The sequence below is a fragment of the Sturnira hondurensis genome, unplaced genomic scaffold (genome assembly GCF_014824575.4).
Source record: "Sturnira hondurensis isolate 20B ecotype Veracruz unplaced genomic scaffold, ASM1482457v3 Scaffold0013299, whole genome shotgun sequence".
Taxonomy (NCBI): domain Eukaryota; kingdom Metazoa; phylum Chordata; class Mammalia; order Chiroptera; family Phyllostomidae; genus Sturnira; species Sturnira hondurensis.
In genome coordinates this window covers 7,928,327-7,946,317 of record NW_028085930.1, presented here as the reverse complement: position 1 = coordinate 7,946,317, position 17,991 = coordinate 7,928,327, and the positions used below count along the sequence as shown (strand labels likewise).

At 39.9% G+C, this 17,991-nt stretch overlaps 1 protein-coding gene across 4 annotated transcripts in view; it reads left to right on the top strand.

Annotated features, from left to right (window-relative positions):
* The window catches only part of NEK11 (NIMA related kinase 11), a 216,306-nt gene that overhangs the window by 91,381 nt on the left and 106,934 nt on the right, over positions 1-17,991 (top strand). For 3 of the 4 annotated variants that reach the window (XM_037061294.1, XM_037061296.1, XM_037061297.1), the window contains exons 7-12: positions 5,606-5,755; positions 5,848-5,926; positions 7,468-7,553; positions 9,818-9,937; positions 12,547-12,640; positions 17,376-17,490. In XM_037061294.1, the coding sequence (XP_036917189.1) occupies positions 5,606-5,755; positions 5,848-5,926; positions 7,468-7,553; positions 9,818-9,937; positions 12,547-12,640; positions 17,376-17,490 (644 nt within the window). The remainder of the gene's footprint in view (positions 1-5,605; positions 5,756-5,847; positions 5,927-7,467; positions 7,554-9,817; positions 9,938-12,546; positions 12,641-17,375; positions 17,491-17,991) is intronic. The other variant, XM_037061295.1, reaches the window with a different exon arrangement.

The window sequence follows — 17,991 nt, the reverse complement described above, 5'->3', positions numbered from 1 at the left end:
ATTTTTTAGAAAAAAATTTAAAGAAACATTGAGTGAAAACTAATGGCAATAACTAACAAGTGGAAGTAACATGGCACCTTTCTGGGCAAATTTCTTTCTCTCTCTGAGTTTTGGTTTTCTCATCGATACCAGGAGAGTTTGGAATTAGCAAATCTTGATAGTCCCTTGCAGGTCTACTATTTCGACAGTATGAGAAAACATTCTTTAGGTTTGAATTAAACTCTGCTTTGAGGAAAATAAGTACCTATATTGGAGTAGTTCATAGCACACAGATACTTTACATATATCCCCACTAGTAAAAGTATTTGTTTCAGTGTAATGGTTATATTTTACTTTTAATGTATTACCCCTCTTTTTTTCGAGAAAAAGTCTTATAGTATAACAAGTATTGACTTGATATTGTCTTTTAAAAGAAACCTACAGCCATACCACCCCAGATGTGCCTAATCTTGTCTGATTTTTTTTCATTTGAGCCATTCTGTTGAGTGTGTGTTGCTACTGCCTGTGGTTTTGACTTTCATGTCTGTGATGACAGATAATGTTAAACATCTTCGCATGACTTAGGACAATTTAGTGTCTCTTCAAGTGTTTTGTCCATTTTTTCTATTGAATTCTCTCCTTGTAGTTATTGATTTGTGGTCGTTTTATTAACTAATTGGTTTTTTATATATTCTGGATACCGGTCATTGATGAATATTTGAACTGCCTTCTCCCGCTTGTATCTTCCTTTTCACTTTCGAAATGGAGTCTTTTTGTGAGTAGAAATTGCTCATTTTAAATCTATTTTATCAGTTCATAACTTTATAGTTAGTGCTTCCTACAGTTTTTTTAAGAAGTTTTGCCTTTCCCAAGATGAGGAAGACAGTCTCTTCTTTCTTTTAGAAGCTTTATGATTTTATTTTTCTCAGTTAGAGCACCTCTACTTGATTTTTGTGCATGTGTATTTTGTGCGAGAAGTCCACGTACATTGTTTCCTACATGGATATTCAGTTGGTCCAGCACAATCTGCTAAAGATGCCATATCTTTTCTCCACCAGAGTTTATTTTGTCTTTGTATGAAGACAAAATAGAAGTGTTGAACGTGCGTGGATCTGTTTTGTACCGTTGGTCTAGTTTTTCTTCTTTGCCAATATCACACTTTCAGGAGTAATATAGCTTTATAATAAATCTTGCGGTTTGGCTATATAAGACCTCCAAATTAGTTCTTCAGTTACACGGGCTGTACTTGTCCCTTTGGATTTCCATATAAAGTTTAGAATCAGCCTGTCAATTCCTATTTTTAAAAAAGTCTGCTAGTATTTTTATTTATCTTGTATTAGGTCTAGAGATCATTCTGCAAAAAAAGGACTTCCTCATTATAGTGAATCTTCCGACCTGTGAATGTAGATACATTCCTCTACCCCATTCATTTTTAGGTCTTCTTTTGTATCTCTCAGCAATGCACCGTGGTTTGCGGTGTGGGATCTTGCATACTTTCCATTGGATCTATTACCACGCATTTGATGTTGTGTGACATTAATGTAAATAACATTTTAACTTTTATTTTAAAAATGTGTTTGTTGCAGACTTATAGAAATGACCATTTATTTGTAAAGTTATACTGAAATGCTTAATGACAGTTTGTTTCTTTTCTGTTCTTTATATGTATTTTTGAACATTTTCTGGCCTCATTGTTCTGGGTAGTACCTTCATTATAATATTAAATAGAAGTGGTGATAGTAACCATCCTTATCTTATTCTTGACTTTAAAATAAAGTTATGAATATTTTACCAATAAACATACTATTTACTATGTTTTTATAACTTGAAAAAACCCAATTAAGGAAGTTTCCTTCCATTCTCAATGTGCTAGTAAGAGCTTTCTTCTTTTTAAAAGCACAAATGGGTTTTGAATTTTATCAAATGCTTTCATCTGCTTCTGTCAAGACGATAGAATTTTTTTCTTCTATAATGAGGTACTTTCCATTGATTGATTTTCAAATACTAAGTCAACCCTGTATTCTTTAAATAAAATCCACCTGGTATATCAGATTCTGTTTGTAATATGTGCGCATGTGTATTTGGATTTTTTCAATCTATGTTCCAATAAAAGTTACCCATAATTTTCCTTTCCTGTAATGTCCTTATTATATTTTAGTATCAAAATTATGCTTAGTTTATAAAAAGAAGAGATTGATTAAGACTGGTATTCTCGATTTCTTAAATGTTTAGAAGAATTTGCCAGTAAAGCCATCTGGCTCTGGCCTTTTTTGTGTTGGATGGGTGGGGGAGTGGAGCTTTAAAAATTCTTTTAAATTATTATTTAAAATAATTACTTATCCATTTACCAAATTAAAAAAACTATGCAGATTTTCTATTTCTTCTTGTATAAATTCGGTAAATTACACTCTTTTTCTATATAATCTTTTTAGGAATTTTATTTTATTTTTAAATTTATTTTCATTGTATTCTTTCCATTTCCATTTGTTCCACTTATACCCTCTCCCCATTCCCCTGCAATCACCACACTGTTGTCCACATCCGTGAGTTTTTTCTTCCCTTTCTGCTTGATCTCTCCATCCCCTAAGCCCCCTCCAAAGACTGTACACTTTGCCTCATTTGTCAAATATTATTAGGGAAAAACACATTTTTAATGTCATCTTAATACTTTCTAATACTGGTAGAATCTGTAGTGTTGTACACTTTTCCGTTCCTGTTACTGTTAATCTGTGTGGTTTTTTTTCTTCTTGTTTCCTTGATCAGTCTTGCTGGAGCTGTATTCAATTTAGTAGTCTTGACTGATTTTATTTTTATTGTCTATTTGTTTCTATTTCAATTATTTTCACCTTTTAAGTTTCTTCCCTTAAAATATATTTGGTTCGATTTTCTGTTATTTTTCTATTTTCTCAAGCTGACTGAAATCATAGATGTTTAAAGCCTTTTTCTTTGCTAATATATGCATTTAATACTTTCAGTTTTGCCATAATCATTTATTTTAGCTGCATGCAATATGTTAATATTTTGTGCCTTTATTAACGTTTAGTTAACAATGTTATAACTTCTGTTGGAATTTTTTATTTCACCTAGGGATTATTTAGATGTGTACTTGTAGTTTTTGAAGCAGTTGAAGATTCTGTAAGGTTTTTTTTTTCTCCTTTTGTTATTAATGTCTAGCTTAATTTCACTGTGGTCAGAGAATATGCTGTGAAGTTTTCAATCCTTAAAGCCTGTTGAGGCTTGCTTTATGACCCTGACCATGGTCAGTTTGGAAAAATGCTCTCTCTGTGACCTTGAAAATAATATGAATTCTGTCATTGATGGGATTCATTAATGTTAATTTGTCAGTTAAGTCAGTTTTGGTCATTGTATTTGGAATTTCTCTATCTTTATTTATTTATTGGGTCTGCTTATTCTATCAGATGTTGAAAGAACCATGTCAAAATCTTTCTCTATGATTGTAAATTTGTCTAGATTTTCTCTTCTGCCAATATTGGCTTCATGCGCGCACACACACACACTCTTACTGGGTTTTAAGAGGGTTTTATGTTATTATCCACCGTCTTAACTTCAGTAGTGGTTCTCGCCCTTCAGTCTGCTCTGCCTGATACGGTTACAACTACACCCAGTGTTCTGAGCAGCATTCGCATGGTCTGTCTTTGTCCATGAGCAGCTTGTGTTTTTAACTTAAGGTTTGTTTCGTGAGCCTATGCAATTTTTCACCCAGCCCGATAGTCTTTTTCATTGAAATATTGGCTATCTATATTTAATACAAGTATTCTGTATTTTCATTTGTCATCTTATTCCTTGCTATCTATATACACAGCACTTGTTTTGTGTTTTTTCTCCCCTTTCTTGCTTTCTTTTGATTTAAAATTGTATTTGTTGTTTTTCTTTTCTCTCTAGAATCCACTATTAGTTTTATACTTGTCAGTTATACATTATTTTACTATTCTCCTGCTGATAAGCCGTAGGAATTATAACACACATCCTGACCTATTACAGCCTAGTAAAAGCTATTGATTCGATAACATTCTCAATAATAGTAGGACCTTAAAAGACTTTAATTCCATTCATGTTTTTAACTCTTAGGTCTTTTGTATTACTTTTCCATGAAATTTTATTCTACATAATTTCTAAACCCTGCAACATATTGTTAGCATTGTTTTTTAGATTAATGTCGACCTATGCATATTGACAAAATTATTTCTCCTAATGCTCTTTCTTCCCCCTTGTATTGCTGTGCCCGAGACCGCTTTCCCTCCTCTGGAAGCACCCCCTCTAGGTAGGCTTTACTGCTGTCCTGCTGGCAAGGAGTTCTCGCAGTTTCTGTTTCAAAATGTCTTTGGTTCACCTTTATTGATGGGAGTTTGTTTTGGTATTGAAATCTAAGTATGTGTTACTATACCAGACACCGGTTCACAGTCTTACAGATGGATGCAAAATTTAGTGAGCTTCAAATAATGTTCATATTTTATAATGTTTACGTCGATCTTGGTGTTCTAGTCAATATCACACGATTCCTCCTCACATTCCTCTTTATTCTAGTATGCGGTAATGGAAATAGTCCAGAATTTGGAAAGAAAAATGCCTTTTGAAACTGGTCAAGTGATTTAATTTTCTTGAGCTACTGTCTCATGTATAAAGTGGGAAATTGCTGTAAAATGATGAGGCTCTGTTGAGATATATATGAAAGTTCTTTGTTATATGTAAAGTATTAATCAATTGGAAATGTTTAGTTTCCAAATTATAGTAAATAAAATTTATTACTGTTTACTGGAACAGAAACATTCTCAGCGTGTGTTCTCTTACAAATGATCTTTCAAGCAAGTCACATGAAAAGGGAAACCTGGCCACTTACATAATTCAAAATACCCAGAAGATTTAGAGTAATCCATTATTCAGGAGAAGTACAGTTCTTTCTTAATACTAAGTGCAGGCAGGAATTCTCCCCTTTGTTTTCTTAATGATGTAGAGTTACTTGCAAGATTATTCTACTGGTTTAGAAGATACTGATTTGCATGGTTAATACAATTAGTATTAGACTGATCTAGAATTTTAATATTCTGTTTCATACCCCTGAAGAAAGAAGTATACATTTTCATGTGAGCTGCAAGTAACTGTTTTTCCACCCTACTTGCAAATGGATTTTATTTTAAGAAATAAATAATGTGTTCCCTTTTCAAAATAGTTGGGTACATATTAGAGGGAGGGTTAGGCTGATAAACTAAAATTTTATTTTGCATACAAAACATTAACAAAATTGCCTTAGGAAGATATTTTGCTGCATTTTATTTTTTCTTCATAGAGATTAATTCATAAATTCTTTCCTACATTCATCCAATATTTATTGGGTCCCTACTATGTGCGGGTATATCTCTATTGGTTTGTTTGCCACCTTTGACAAAAGGTGACCATTCAAACTTAGCTTGTGTGCTTTCCTCTTTCACTTTCCTTTTACTAAGCGTGCATTTAAATGGAGCAGAATGTTATGGAACTGAGGCTTTTAAACAAACAACTGAAGGGCATGTTAGTGCCTTACAGCAAATGCCCCAGCCCGTTTGAGGTTTTGTAGGATGATCAAAGAGGACATTTGCTCCTTATTCAAATTCTTTGACTTTGTCTGCAGGTCTCTGGCATGCATTTTATATGAGATGTGCTGCATGAATCATGCATTCACCGGCTCCAGTTTCTTGTCTGTTGTTTTAGAAATTGTTGAAGGCAACACTCCTTCTCTCCCTCAGAGATACCCAAGAGAACTGAATGCCATCGTGGAACGGTATGGAAATAATGCATTACCACAGAAACAGTTTTAAAGTGTACTTAAATTTTAGTTTGTCTAAAAAATAATTTTCTTTTTACACATTACAGCATGTTGAACAAGAATCCTTTGCTGAGACCATCTGCTATAGAAATTTTAAAAACTCCTTACATTGATGAACAAATACAGGTATTTAAAATGAAAGGGAGACTGGGAAACACATAGTGATTAGCATTTATATATGTTCTAGGACTTGAAGATATGCTGTGAGAATAAGATCCATTAAGAATCAGTAAAAACAGAGTGACAGGACATTTTTTTGAAACTGGGGAAACTATTAGTTGGGACAATCTCTTTGCACAAGAAAGTACGTGAACTCTGGTTCCCTGGTGCTTGATGTGTTAGGATTGGGATTTTCTGCCTAAACCCAGCATCCAGCCTTGGGGATTTTGGTTCACAGATCTCACCGCAACGCTTTGTAAATATATTCCTGCTAGGACAGAATGTGATGCTACTTATAACAAAATCTGGGTTTTCACTAAGTCTGCACTATTCTACTCCTTTATTATATATCTCAATAATACTTTTTATTGAGTAGGTGAATTTATTTTGTTTTTCTGTAAATTGAAAAATTTGGTCTAGAGAATTTGTCTCTGGTGGTAAAAAAGAATCAAATGGTACCCTCTCAGGGGGGTTTGTTGTTGTCTTTTAAGATTTATTTATTCATTCTTAGAGAGAGGGGAAGGGAGGAAGGGAAACATCGATGTGAGAGGAGGATCGCTCAGTTGCCTCTCACATATGCCCTGATGGGGGACCCGGCCTGCCACCCAGGCCTGTGACCTGATCTGGAATCAAACAAACTACTTTTCACTTTGTGGGTCGTCCCAACCAACTAAGCTACACCAGTTAGAGCTTTGGTTTTGTTTTTTGAACTTCTTAGGCTTTTACAATATGAATTCCTCAGGCAAATTTCTTTTAATGTAATGAATATCTTTAAGAGGGCTGCAGAGCATTCATTCCCCTTTAAAAATGTACGTGCCTTTTCATCAGAGTCCAGCTCTCAATCCACAGGACGCATGGCGCGAGCTGCTGTGCATTCAGAGGCTGAGCGCGGCACACTGTGCTGACGCTGGGGGTGTGCAAATGAAAAGACCTCCTATGGTTCCTGTCCTTCAGAAGCTCCCCTGCTAGTTAGAGAACCCAGTAACCAAGGAAAAGGAAGCACGTAAAGTCATTTTAAGTTCTCACAAGCACTGGGAAGAAAGCAAGTAGGGTGCTGTGAATGAAATAAGGGAGGGGGAGGGGTTTGGTGGTCACAGAAGGAGAAGGAGACATTTTGACACCAGGGACGTGGTGAGAAAGTAGCCAGCCTCACTCACTTCACCCTAGTTCTGATCCTGGGATGTGGACTTTGTCCACCACAGAACCAGAGGGGAAGAGAGCTTGTGTGACCTTGAAGCTGAAGGAAGGCCTGTTGTTGCCTGGGTAGCAGGGAGTTAGGGAACAGGCAGTGCAAGAGGAACTTGGAGAGGTAGGCAGGAGCCTGACCCCTCAGGATCTGGTTGCATAAGCTACCATGCAATGTTTTGTAGCCCTTTATTGAAGGAAAAATAGCTACCAGTGGGTTTTGGTTTCAAACTCCCAGATAGAGTCAGTATTAGTGCAAATTAGAAAAGGCACTGGGTGGTTTATGCCCTTCCATCCCTGAGAAGGAGCCTTTTTTCCCCCAGCACCTGATGTGTAGATACTCGGAAATGACTCCAGAAGACAAGAATTTGGATTGTCAGAAGGAAGCTGCTCATATAATTAATGCCATGTAAGTAGTTACTTTGTTTTTAAAAAGCCCATTGAGCATAGATAGTAAATGCATTTGTCTCTTAAAGTCTCTTAGTGCTAAGCTGACTGCATAGAGCGTCCTCATACTTATGTGTCTTGCCAAGAAATTCGGGTGCTTCAGCAACTTGGCCTTCCAAAGCCCTTTGCCTCAGGTGAAGCAAATTGAAATCACAAAAGTTTAAACCACCGCTCAGTGTACAGATCTGTAGGGTAGCTCTGCAGCTGCCTTGTAAGTTTATAGAGAGATTAGTATGTCAAACATTTAGTGGTCCATGTGCCAACACACCTTCCATGTTAAGCATACATGGATTTCACATGTTGTTGTTTGTTTAACAGGAACTGTCAGGGTATCTATTAAAAAGACCACGTTGTGCAGTCCCGGAACAATTGAAAGTGCTAAGCCAAAGTTCACTTTCTTGAGATAAATCTAAGAACTAGAGAATGTGTGTTTCAGAAGAACCATAATTTATTGGCCTAACTTCTGTCTCCCACCTCACAGAATTTCTGTGTTGTAACTTACAAGAGCCCAGAACACTAGGTAACTTCAGAACAGACAGGTACGGCTATGCTGGCTGTGTGCAGAGCAACTCTGGGGTGGGGGGAACTAATTATAAAGGCCAAGTTTATAATTTGGCTGAAGAACCTCTCTATGTAGTTTTATAAGGGCCCATTGGGAATGGTAGCTCCTGCCCAGAGCTGTGCAAGGCCATTGGAGAGAACAGTGACCCTCATTAGCCTGACCTTCAAGGCCAAATAGCGCAAATACGCTTCTTTAATACCTAGTCCAGTGGTTTGTTTTCTATCTTCGCATTTTAAGATGAGGAAATTGGTCCATCAAAGATATTCAGTCTTTGTTTAATGCATGATCTCCAGTTAAAGTAAACTGTACCTCAGTGGGACCCATTATAGGCATGCTGTGATAACCTTGCCTATTTTTTCCAGAAAGCCTGAATATTCTTAATTTTATTTTGTTTTATTGACTGGAAACACAAAAGTAGTAGATGCCTTATTTTTAAAATACTGGACTGATTTTTGTTATTATTTTGTTCTATAATTATGAAACACCATTCACAGATAAAGTGTGCTAGAATCCAGTTATTTGGGTCGTATTTCACATTGTGATATAGTGACTTCAGATCATTACTGTCATTTTCAAGAACTGTGACTATGCTTTAAGGAGAGTTGTTTGGTCTTACAAAATAAGGGGTGTATATTTCTGGAAATTGCACGTCTCCTGGAGGCCCTGGTCTCGATGGTGTTCTCGAGGGATGGGACCTGCCTAAATGGTCATTACAATTTCATCATCACACTTCTTACTGTGTTTTGTAGTATTGGGCCCTATTCACGTCAGGCACAGAAACAAATGTCACTGAGAATGTGGTTGTAGACCTCTCAATACATGATTAGTGTGAGCACATTTATTTAAAGAAAAAGGCTCTTCATATAATATGGCTAACATTTTGGGGGTAATGACCATCTGTTATGAGCATTTTTCATTAATTCACTCCTTTAAACTAGCAGAAAACCTATGAAGTGGGTGCTATTTATTTTGTTAATGATTATAAAGATGCTAAGTAACTTTTCCAAGGGCGTATAAGATTTGAACCCAGAGAATCTTCCTAACCGGTACCATCAACCGCTGTGCCATGCTACCCCAGATGTACCTACTATATTCGGCTTAGAATATAAGACACAGTAAATGTTAGCTGTTATAATGCCATCATCTGGGATACTTTTTATGTGTCGGACATTGTACATTATCTCATATAATACTCACTATACACCCATTCTTTATGGATGAGGAAACTGAGGTTAGAGAGGTTCAGTGACTTGCCCAAGGCTGCAGACCGAATAAATGAGGGTGCCCGTCAGATTCATACCCTGCCTATCTCCAAAGATTGTGCCCATCCACATGGTCAAATTTGTCTGCCTGTCTATTTACTTATTAATAGCCGGAATCCTAATTTGTCTCACATTATGAAAGTCAGTTATAAGCAATGAAATGAGCAGAAATTTGGAAAGTACAGAATTTGCTTTTAAACAAAAATCTAATTTGAAAAATATTGCCAATTAAGCAGTCCTGGTTGGCTCATTACCTGCCCAGACTTTATTAGTTTTTGCCTGGCCTGTCTGGAGATGCTTTACCCTCCTCAGTAGTATAATGATACTTCTGTAAAATATGTGTTTCATTTTTCTGAGCATGTCTGGGATGTGTTCAGTGTGGGGAATCTTTCTTTTCTCTAGGCAAAAACAGGTCCACCTACACACTCCGCGGGTGCTCTCTGAAGTGCAGAAAATGACACCGAGGGAAAGGATGCGGCTGAGGAAGCTCCAGGCGGCCGATGAGAAAGCCGGGATGCTGAAGTGAGCTGCCCTTCCCCAGGTCCCCAGCCTTTTGGACGTTTCCCAGGGCTCTGAAGGAGTTTACCGAGGAAAAGCAAAGCCAAAAACAAGAAAACAACATGCACATACTCATTATACATGTATCTGTGTATTCATTCACTTGTTCCCTCAAAAGATGGTTACTGAGCCTTAGATGGTGGTTGGATGGCAGGCACTATTCACATTAGGCTTTCGGTCTTGTGTGAAAAGGAAGCCTGACCACCGGCATGGTTACTAGTGATGGAAATATCATCGGCCTCCAAGTGGAACCTTGCGGATGCTGACACCTTCTGAACCAGAGTGAGGGTGAGGGGTGACCCCGAGGTCTGCCCTCATTCTCTAGGTGGTTGCTGCGTCCCCTCTGCCAGCAGGCCTGGCTGGTCTGCAGAGAGAGGAAGGTGCTGGCGGGAAATTGTTGGCCTTAGGAAGCGGTTTGGAAACAGCTCTGTTCTGCCTGGTGAAGCCCTGTGAAATGTGCACAGGCTCAGGGCAGGGCTGCTGCTGGGAAACACCACCGGTAATTAGAGAATTGACATAAAGGGGGCATTCCGAAGCCTTAGAATCCCAATTTCTCAAGGCTGATTTTTCAGTTGGGAGGTTATCCAATTTCCTAATTTGTTTTCTTCTTTCTTCTATGGTCAAAGTTTTGGTAGCTTAGAAGCTCCAACCAAGAACTAAGGAGATGCAAAAAAGCCCAAAACTCAAATAGGTTCATTTTGTGAGCTCTTCAGTGTATCTGAAAAATAATTTAGACATATCCTTATACTTATAATGAATATCATGATTGTTAGGCCGGAGTCGCTCAAGAAACCAGATGGACGCCATGAGCCAATAAGCAAATTTATTAGCGGGGAATGAGAGGGGAAGTGGAGCCAACCAAGGGAAGCTGGGGAGCCAACCAAGGGAGGTTAAGATTCGCTCGGTTGACCTTAGGGCAGGGTTTTTAAGTGCAAAACTCTGCGAAGGGTGCTGGTTGGGGTGTCAGAGTCTGCTTGGCTAGAGCTGGGTGCCATTTCTGCTGACCATTGTTCTTGATACATCTTGTCAGCCTCGGGCTAAAGCTGCATCCTGTTATTCCAGATAGGCTGACCCCAGACCCCAGTCTTAGCCGAGCATCTGTTTGTCCTGGGTACATTGGCAGCCGGTTTCCCATGGTGCAGTTTCCCGCCTGGTGATTTTCCATTCCTCCTAGGCCTACCTAGGTCTGTCAGTAACGAACCAACAAGAATCTGTGAGACTGTTTTTCCCTTAAGACGTGTTTTCTTTAATGAATGTAGAAGAAGTCTTTCTTCAAAGTGCTCACGGGTGGTAGTGTGCTGGTAGATGCATAACCACCACCTCTGAGCTCGTGAGGTGAGTGGGGGTGGGGAGCGACTGCTGATTTGTTTGCCCATTTCTGCAGTGGAAAGATTCCCATTGTGGCCAATTTTAAGCTACCAGTGTGATACCGTGGACTGTTCAGTTGGGGAGATACGTGCACAGTCTTCTCGTGACAGCCAGTACGAGTTGGTTTCTGCAAAGCACCACCACTGAGTGTGGGTTTTACTGAGAAAGCATATTCACATAAATTGTTTGAGCCCTTGAATCAACTCACATCCCAAATCTATTTATATCACCTCAGAAATGGCAATACATCCAGGTTATCATGATTCATGTCATTGGTTGAGGGTGAACAGAAAATTAAATCTTTACTAGGAACAGATTAAAGGGGCTATTTAATTATACATCCATATTACAAATTATTTTTTCAGATTTTTGCACATAAAAACTGATTTATGTACACAAAAGAAAGTCATATAGCTCATCTACATGACATTTCATATTTTCTTGTTTAAAGGCAATGCCTTTTAAATAACATCTGTTCTTGATTTTATGAACAACTTGCATCGGGATTGTTTTTCATTGTTCGAATTGTAGAACTTCTAGAATTTGAGAGTGGTCACGTGTTTTAACTAGAAAATGGATCAGTTGTCAGAAAGATTATAATGTACCCATTTTATAGACAACAAAATTTGACCACAGGGATTTCAGTGCCTTTTCAAAGCAATCTAAGTATAAATCAGCGCACAAGGAATTGCAGGAACTCAAATTTGTCCTTCAGCTTAGTGATAGATTAAATTCAACTCTCCTGTAGTAGAGAGAACAAAGAAAATGTGTCTGAGAAAAATTCCCCTCCACAGTGAGTCTCATATTCTTTTCCATAATTTTGAAATGTTGCTGCATTTCCTTGTTTATGTGTTTATTTCACCCTAAAAGCAGTTATTGAGTTATTAGTATGTGCTAGGCATCAGGGCCACTCCCCCTGTCCCCCCTGCCATTACAGTCAGAGAACACACAGGGATCGGTACTGTATTCTTCTGCATTTTAGGGTTTCAAAGGAAGAAAAAGGAGCCAGAGCATCCTTGTGGGTGCTTTAAAGGGAATCCAGTGGGGGCTGCACTGCACACACGTCCTCACAAGAGGAATACCCCATTGGCCTGGCTTTCCAACACCCTAGTTTGCCTGTTGAAATGGATCACACTTACCTATATAATATAGATGTGTTTTCAGCAAATTGCAGCTATTTTTCTGCATCTGTTTTAAATTTGCAGAAAGCTTAATGAAGAAAAATATGAAGAAAATAAGAAACGAATGCAAGAATCGAGATCTCGGAACTTTCAGCAGCTAGCTGTTGACGTACTCCATGTAAGTACTCTTAGTTTACACTTTACATAAAGGCTTTTCTTGCTTCAGATCTTTTTCAGATTCACGAGGCCCGTTGGGTAGGGAAAGGAGCAAGGTAAGGGAAAAAAAGCATCCAGACCAACTTTGTCCAATTCCAGGGAAGACATAGGCCAGCAGCTAATGACCGCACTAATTCAAAGCAGCTACACTTAGGAGTGGAGCCATGATTCGCCCAGCAAATACTGAGGACCTACAAAATAATCAGCACTGCATGAACAATTGACGAGTTAAAATTATGGCTTTGCAGAACAAATTTGTGTACATCTAATTTTGAATTTCAGCCATGCTATTGTTGGTGTTTTTTTTAGTCCGTTGTTCTTTTTTTGACTTTTTTTTTATTCTTTACCTTTTTGTTTTGTCTCCCATCCATATTATGTCTTCTGTTAATAATCCCATTCAAACTTTGAAGAATGACCATGGGCACCCGATAAAAAATATGGTTGCAGATTCACATGAAATGAACTTCAAATGCCTGCCCTCTGTGTCCCAAGACCCTAGAGAGCAAATACTATTTTTTTAATGGTTAAAAATTGGACTTGGCATAGGCTCTGATTCTTAAGGCCACCTTGGTTTGGGGTCATATTTGAACAGAAGACACCAACATCAGCTCCTAGTACTTCTGGTAAAAGCATCTTGGAAAAGAGTCATTTTTATGGAGAACCTTCTTGTCTCAAATTCTGTTTGCTCATTCATTGGAGATCCCTGCACCTGAAGGAGACTCCTCCCTTGGGCAGGAAGAGCAGAGTCCCCGGGGGCTGTGGGGACGGTACCTGCAGTCTGGGGGAGCTCCTTCTGTTGTGACTCAGCGACCCGAGGGCTGCAAACCCTGGGCTGCGCAGGAGCGCCCAGCAGCGCTCCCTCTCGGCCAGGCACAGCCCAGGAACACTTGTTCTCTGCCTCCCTCTGAGAGGCTTTTCACCTTTCTCAATGACTCTGCGGTTGCGAGTGCTTCAGAGTTCTGAAAACCAGCGTTGGACCAGACAGGGGCACCCAGCCTTTTCTGACCTTAATTAAGAGTCTCCCTCGGTTGGATCCTTTGCCGAGAGTTTGGGGTGTTGGTGATGTGCCACCCGCCATTTTCCCCACCCCCCACTTTCTACCCAACTCCCACTCCATTCACTGAAGCCGTGGGCCCTGTTGCAGGTCCCGGAGACGTGGGAGGTGGGAAACCTGGCAAATGGGGACGCTGTGGGCTGGACGGGACTGCGGTTGGCGGTAGTGTGGTCCCGACCTGGAGGAGGGTCTGGACGCCACCGCTTGATGCCCCTCTGACCCTTACGTGCCTTTCTCTAGTGCCCCAGACCCTTTCTAGTCCCTGAAATAACTTGTAAAGATGGATTGTCTTTCCTAAACCTGTTGGCTTTCTTCCCCGCAAGTCTGAGAACTGCCAGTTTCCACAGGTCCTCACAAAGAGTCTGACATAAGAACTCTGTTTTTGTTAATATGTGTAAACTGCTTGTTCAATCCGCTGATTGAAAGTGGGACTTTTTTTTCTGAAATGTCCAGGAACCCTTACTTTTAAGTGATTTTACCCCCTAAGATTAGATATTTCGGAGTACAGATGTGGTAGTATTTGTAGAGTACACAGATATTGAATTATAGTCTTATATTCATGATATTATATAATGTTATTAACCAATGATACCCCAATTTTAAAATGAAAAAGTAGTAAGTTAAAAGTTAAAAGTAGTAGAAAGTTAAAATAACTTTCTTTATTCTTGAAGTTATCATATAGCAAATCAAAATGTAGTTCTAAGAACCATCTTACATTTTAGTGTCAGATAATTTATGTAACTTTTTTGCTTTTCTTTATTGACCCTTGAAAATAATTGTTTTTGTGTTCTTTTTCACTTCCAACGTGAGTGTTATCAATGGTAAACAAGTACATTACATTAGATCTTGTCCTCCCTATAAACCAGGGTCTGTGGGGTGCTCTTCACATAACTGAAGACTCAGACCATAACGCAGGCTGTGCTGGATTTTGTTAGCTGTGTATCATCCCATAGAACACAGGGTCAGGCAGAGAGTGCAGATCTCGGCCCAACCCGGACAAATTGGATTTCACAAAGAGTCTATGCAATTCTGACTCCACATTTTGTACCCAGTTCTTTCCAATGCCACCCCCTTTCCATCAGGAAGGAACAAAGGGAGCAAGAGGGGAGGGGCTGATGCTGTCTTGGCCAGAGATGTCAGTGCATTCTTTGATCTTCTAAGATTTAGTGTCACCGACTTGATCTTGGGCCCTGAACTTTCCAGAAGCATGTTTCTTAAGTTTGCCTATGATGGGGGCAGGTATGTGGCTCTTGAAAATAATATCCTCTTCTAGCAGTTTCAGTTCTGCAGGAGAGGTTTCTTAGTGCCCCGTGCCCCGCCCCGCCCCTCCCCAGCCCACCTTGTCCCTTGTCCTCTTTTGAGCAATCACATCAAACATTTCCCTCTGGCCCACCAATAGCATCCCATCTCCTCTCTTTCAAATGTCACCTTCTCCACAGGAAAACCTTCTTTGACCTCTCAGGTCCACAATTAACTGGCCACCCTCCAAATTCTTATAGCTTACAGCAACACCTCTCAAACTTCAAAATCACCTTTTGGTCTGTCTTATGAAAATGCAGATTCTGATTGGGTTGGTTTTGGAGGGGGACCGGGGATGCTGCTGGGAGCAGCTTCCATGGTAATTCTCACGCTACTGGTCCAGGACCACAATGGACAGAAATTGGGGCACTTGAAAGCAACAGTTCACCTTCAGATGAAGGAAAAACCACTGATGAATAGACCTTCTCACAGTCTCTTTAGGAAAGGAAGCATTTAGTGGGAAAGAAAGGAAAGGAGGAGCGACCTGAGGGAAGGCTCCCCTGTTCTCCTCAGGAGGAGAATGACGGGAGGAGGCCAGGCGAAGAAGCAAGTTTTACTCACGTTCACAGGCACAGGAGTGAGGCAGGTTTAATGACGTTCAGGGAAAAAAAAGAGGCAGAAAAATGGAAAGCCGAACACTTTGCTCAAGGATTGAAGGGTTTTAAACACTCAAGGAAAGGTATTATTGAGCTGAAAAAGGTAAAATATAAGAAAGAAATTGAACTAATCTGATGCAAGACGCTAAAGAAAAATGTGATAAAGGAGAAAAGGAAGGAAGAGGAAAATGTTCCTCTCTTTGCCCATCCACACATTTGTGATTTGATGTCGTCCTAATCTCTTGGGGCTGCTTCTTTCTTCTCTCCTTCCGGCTGAAGGAAACCACTTTATGTTTCAAAAGCAGTTGTAGGAGGTAGAATCGGGGGAGAGAATGGGCTGCCTGTGTCACCTCTCAAACATGGTATAGAAAACTTGGAGGCATTTAGGAGACTGGCATGTTTTGTTTTTCAGACCCTAAACAACAGGGCCTTCTATTTGGGCATTTTCTGCTGGGCTGAATTTGGACTTTGAAATCTTGAAGCAGAGTTGAATGTGGAATCATGTTAGACACTGTTTCTTTAGAGGATGGTGGCTTGAAAACAACTACATACCAGCACACACACGATAAGGCCAGTGTTTTTTTTTTCAACCTGTGGCATATACTGTTGTGAAGGTATTAGAAGTGGGTGTTTGTGGAAAGTGCATAGCAGATCAGGTCTCCATACGTGAAATATCGATAGTAATGCAGATCAAAGGGGGACCAAGTCCTTCTCTCTCTGAGAGAAACAATGATCAGGATGCTATCTCTTCTCTTCAAAGCGAACCTCAGCAAATCAGAGTCTATTGAGAGTCCACGTACTTTCCCCCCCATCATTTCTGAAGCGCGCATTTCATGCAGTCTCCGTTCTTCGCTCTCAGAGCTCTCTGTGTTCTGTCACTTGTCCTTACGTGTGAGATCACTTTGACCTCATGCAACAATGACTACACAGTACAAAAATGGGCTTCTCAAAGATGTTTTACGATGGTATTTTCACAAACACAGCATCACAGTGTGTCATGGCTTCTATTTATTCATTTAAGATTCGTTCAAACTGTGCTTTCTTTTTTAATAAGAAGACATTCTTGGAAGTTCTCCAGGAAGGCCACACGTCATGGAAAATGAATCGATTCAGCATTAGCTTTATGTTGTAAACACTCACACACAACTAAAAAAAAGCAAAATGATTTCTTGAAATACCTATTGATATGCTTGAGAAATTTAACTTTTTTTTTGAAGTGTGAGTTTTTTCATGTGGCCTCATAGATCTTTTTTTAGGAAATTTGAATTTATGAAATCATAGAACTTTTAAAGCGAGTTGAGAATTTGGAGGGCCTCCAAATCCAGGCCTCTAAACTTGAGATGAGGAAACTGAGCAGGGCTAGGCTAGGGGTAGGAAAAGTAAGTGTGGTGCCCTGGGCGCAGATTTGAAGGAGGCGTTTGTTCTCAGCTGCCGACCGATCTGGCTCTTACATGAGCCTGAAAGCCAGCGTCTCCTTCCGTTTTGCACTCCGGGCATTCTATGTGCCGCACCCTAGTCATGGCCCCGAAACAGGCCAGGGGAGGTTAAAATGGTTTGCCCCGTTTATTCAAGGCACTGTCTCTTATCCCAAGCTGCTGCCTTGAAATTTGAAAATGTTAGCATGTTTAAGGGAGACGATTAGGTAGGCTTTGGCTTTCAAATAGATTTCTAAATAAGAATATTGTTTCATTTGTGGCAGCCCTGTTTACTTTTATGTTTGTCATGAATTGTTAATTACCTTCCACAAGGCATCCGATGACCCGACTTCAGAGAACCTGCTTGAGTCTCAGCCCATTCCTTGCCTGGACCTCGGTGTGTTCGAGTCAAGTGTAGAGGACACCATAATTGACCTTGGAGATCATGGTAGGAGTTTGCATCAGCATTCAGAAGGGTGCTTTCAGCTCACATCGGGGTTGGTGTAGCTGGTCCTGCAGGAGGCCTGGCTGGCCTCTGAGAGAAGCCCGAGAAGTATGTAACCACCTTCCATCTGTTTGCCAGAGCCGGGCTGTGACCAGGATGAAAAGCAGAGAAACCAAGGGCTTAGACTGTCCTCCTATTTTCTCAATGAAGCTGAGTTAGAAACTCACATCAGGTGAAGGACCTTTTCTGCATGGGTTAAATAGTGCGGTCATTAGCTTGACTGGAACAGGGATAGGACTGCGAATGCTGGGAAGCCCTGTGTCTCTCTTCTGCAAATGGTGTTCCTGGCCCCCACAAGCTCCAAGTGAAGAAATGGAGTCAGGCTTTGAAAAATCAATTATGTGGTTGTGTGATCATTGCCAGAAAACAAATGTGCTCAGAGCTGGAGCCCAGTAGGGGAGATGCATCACATCCTAATGATTGAAAGCATAGGTTTTGGAGTAA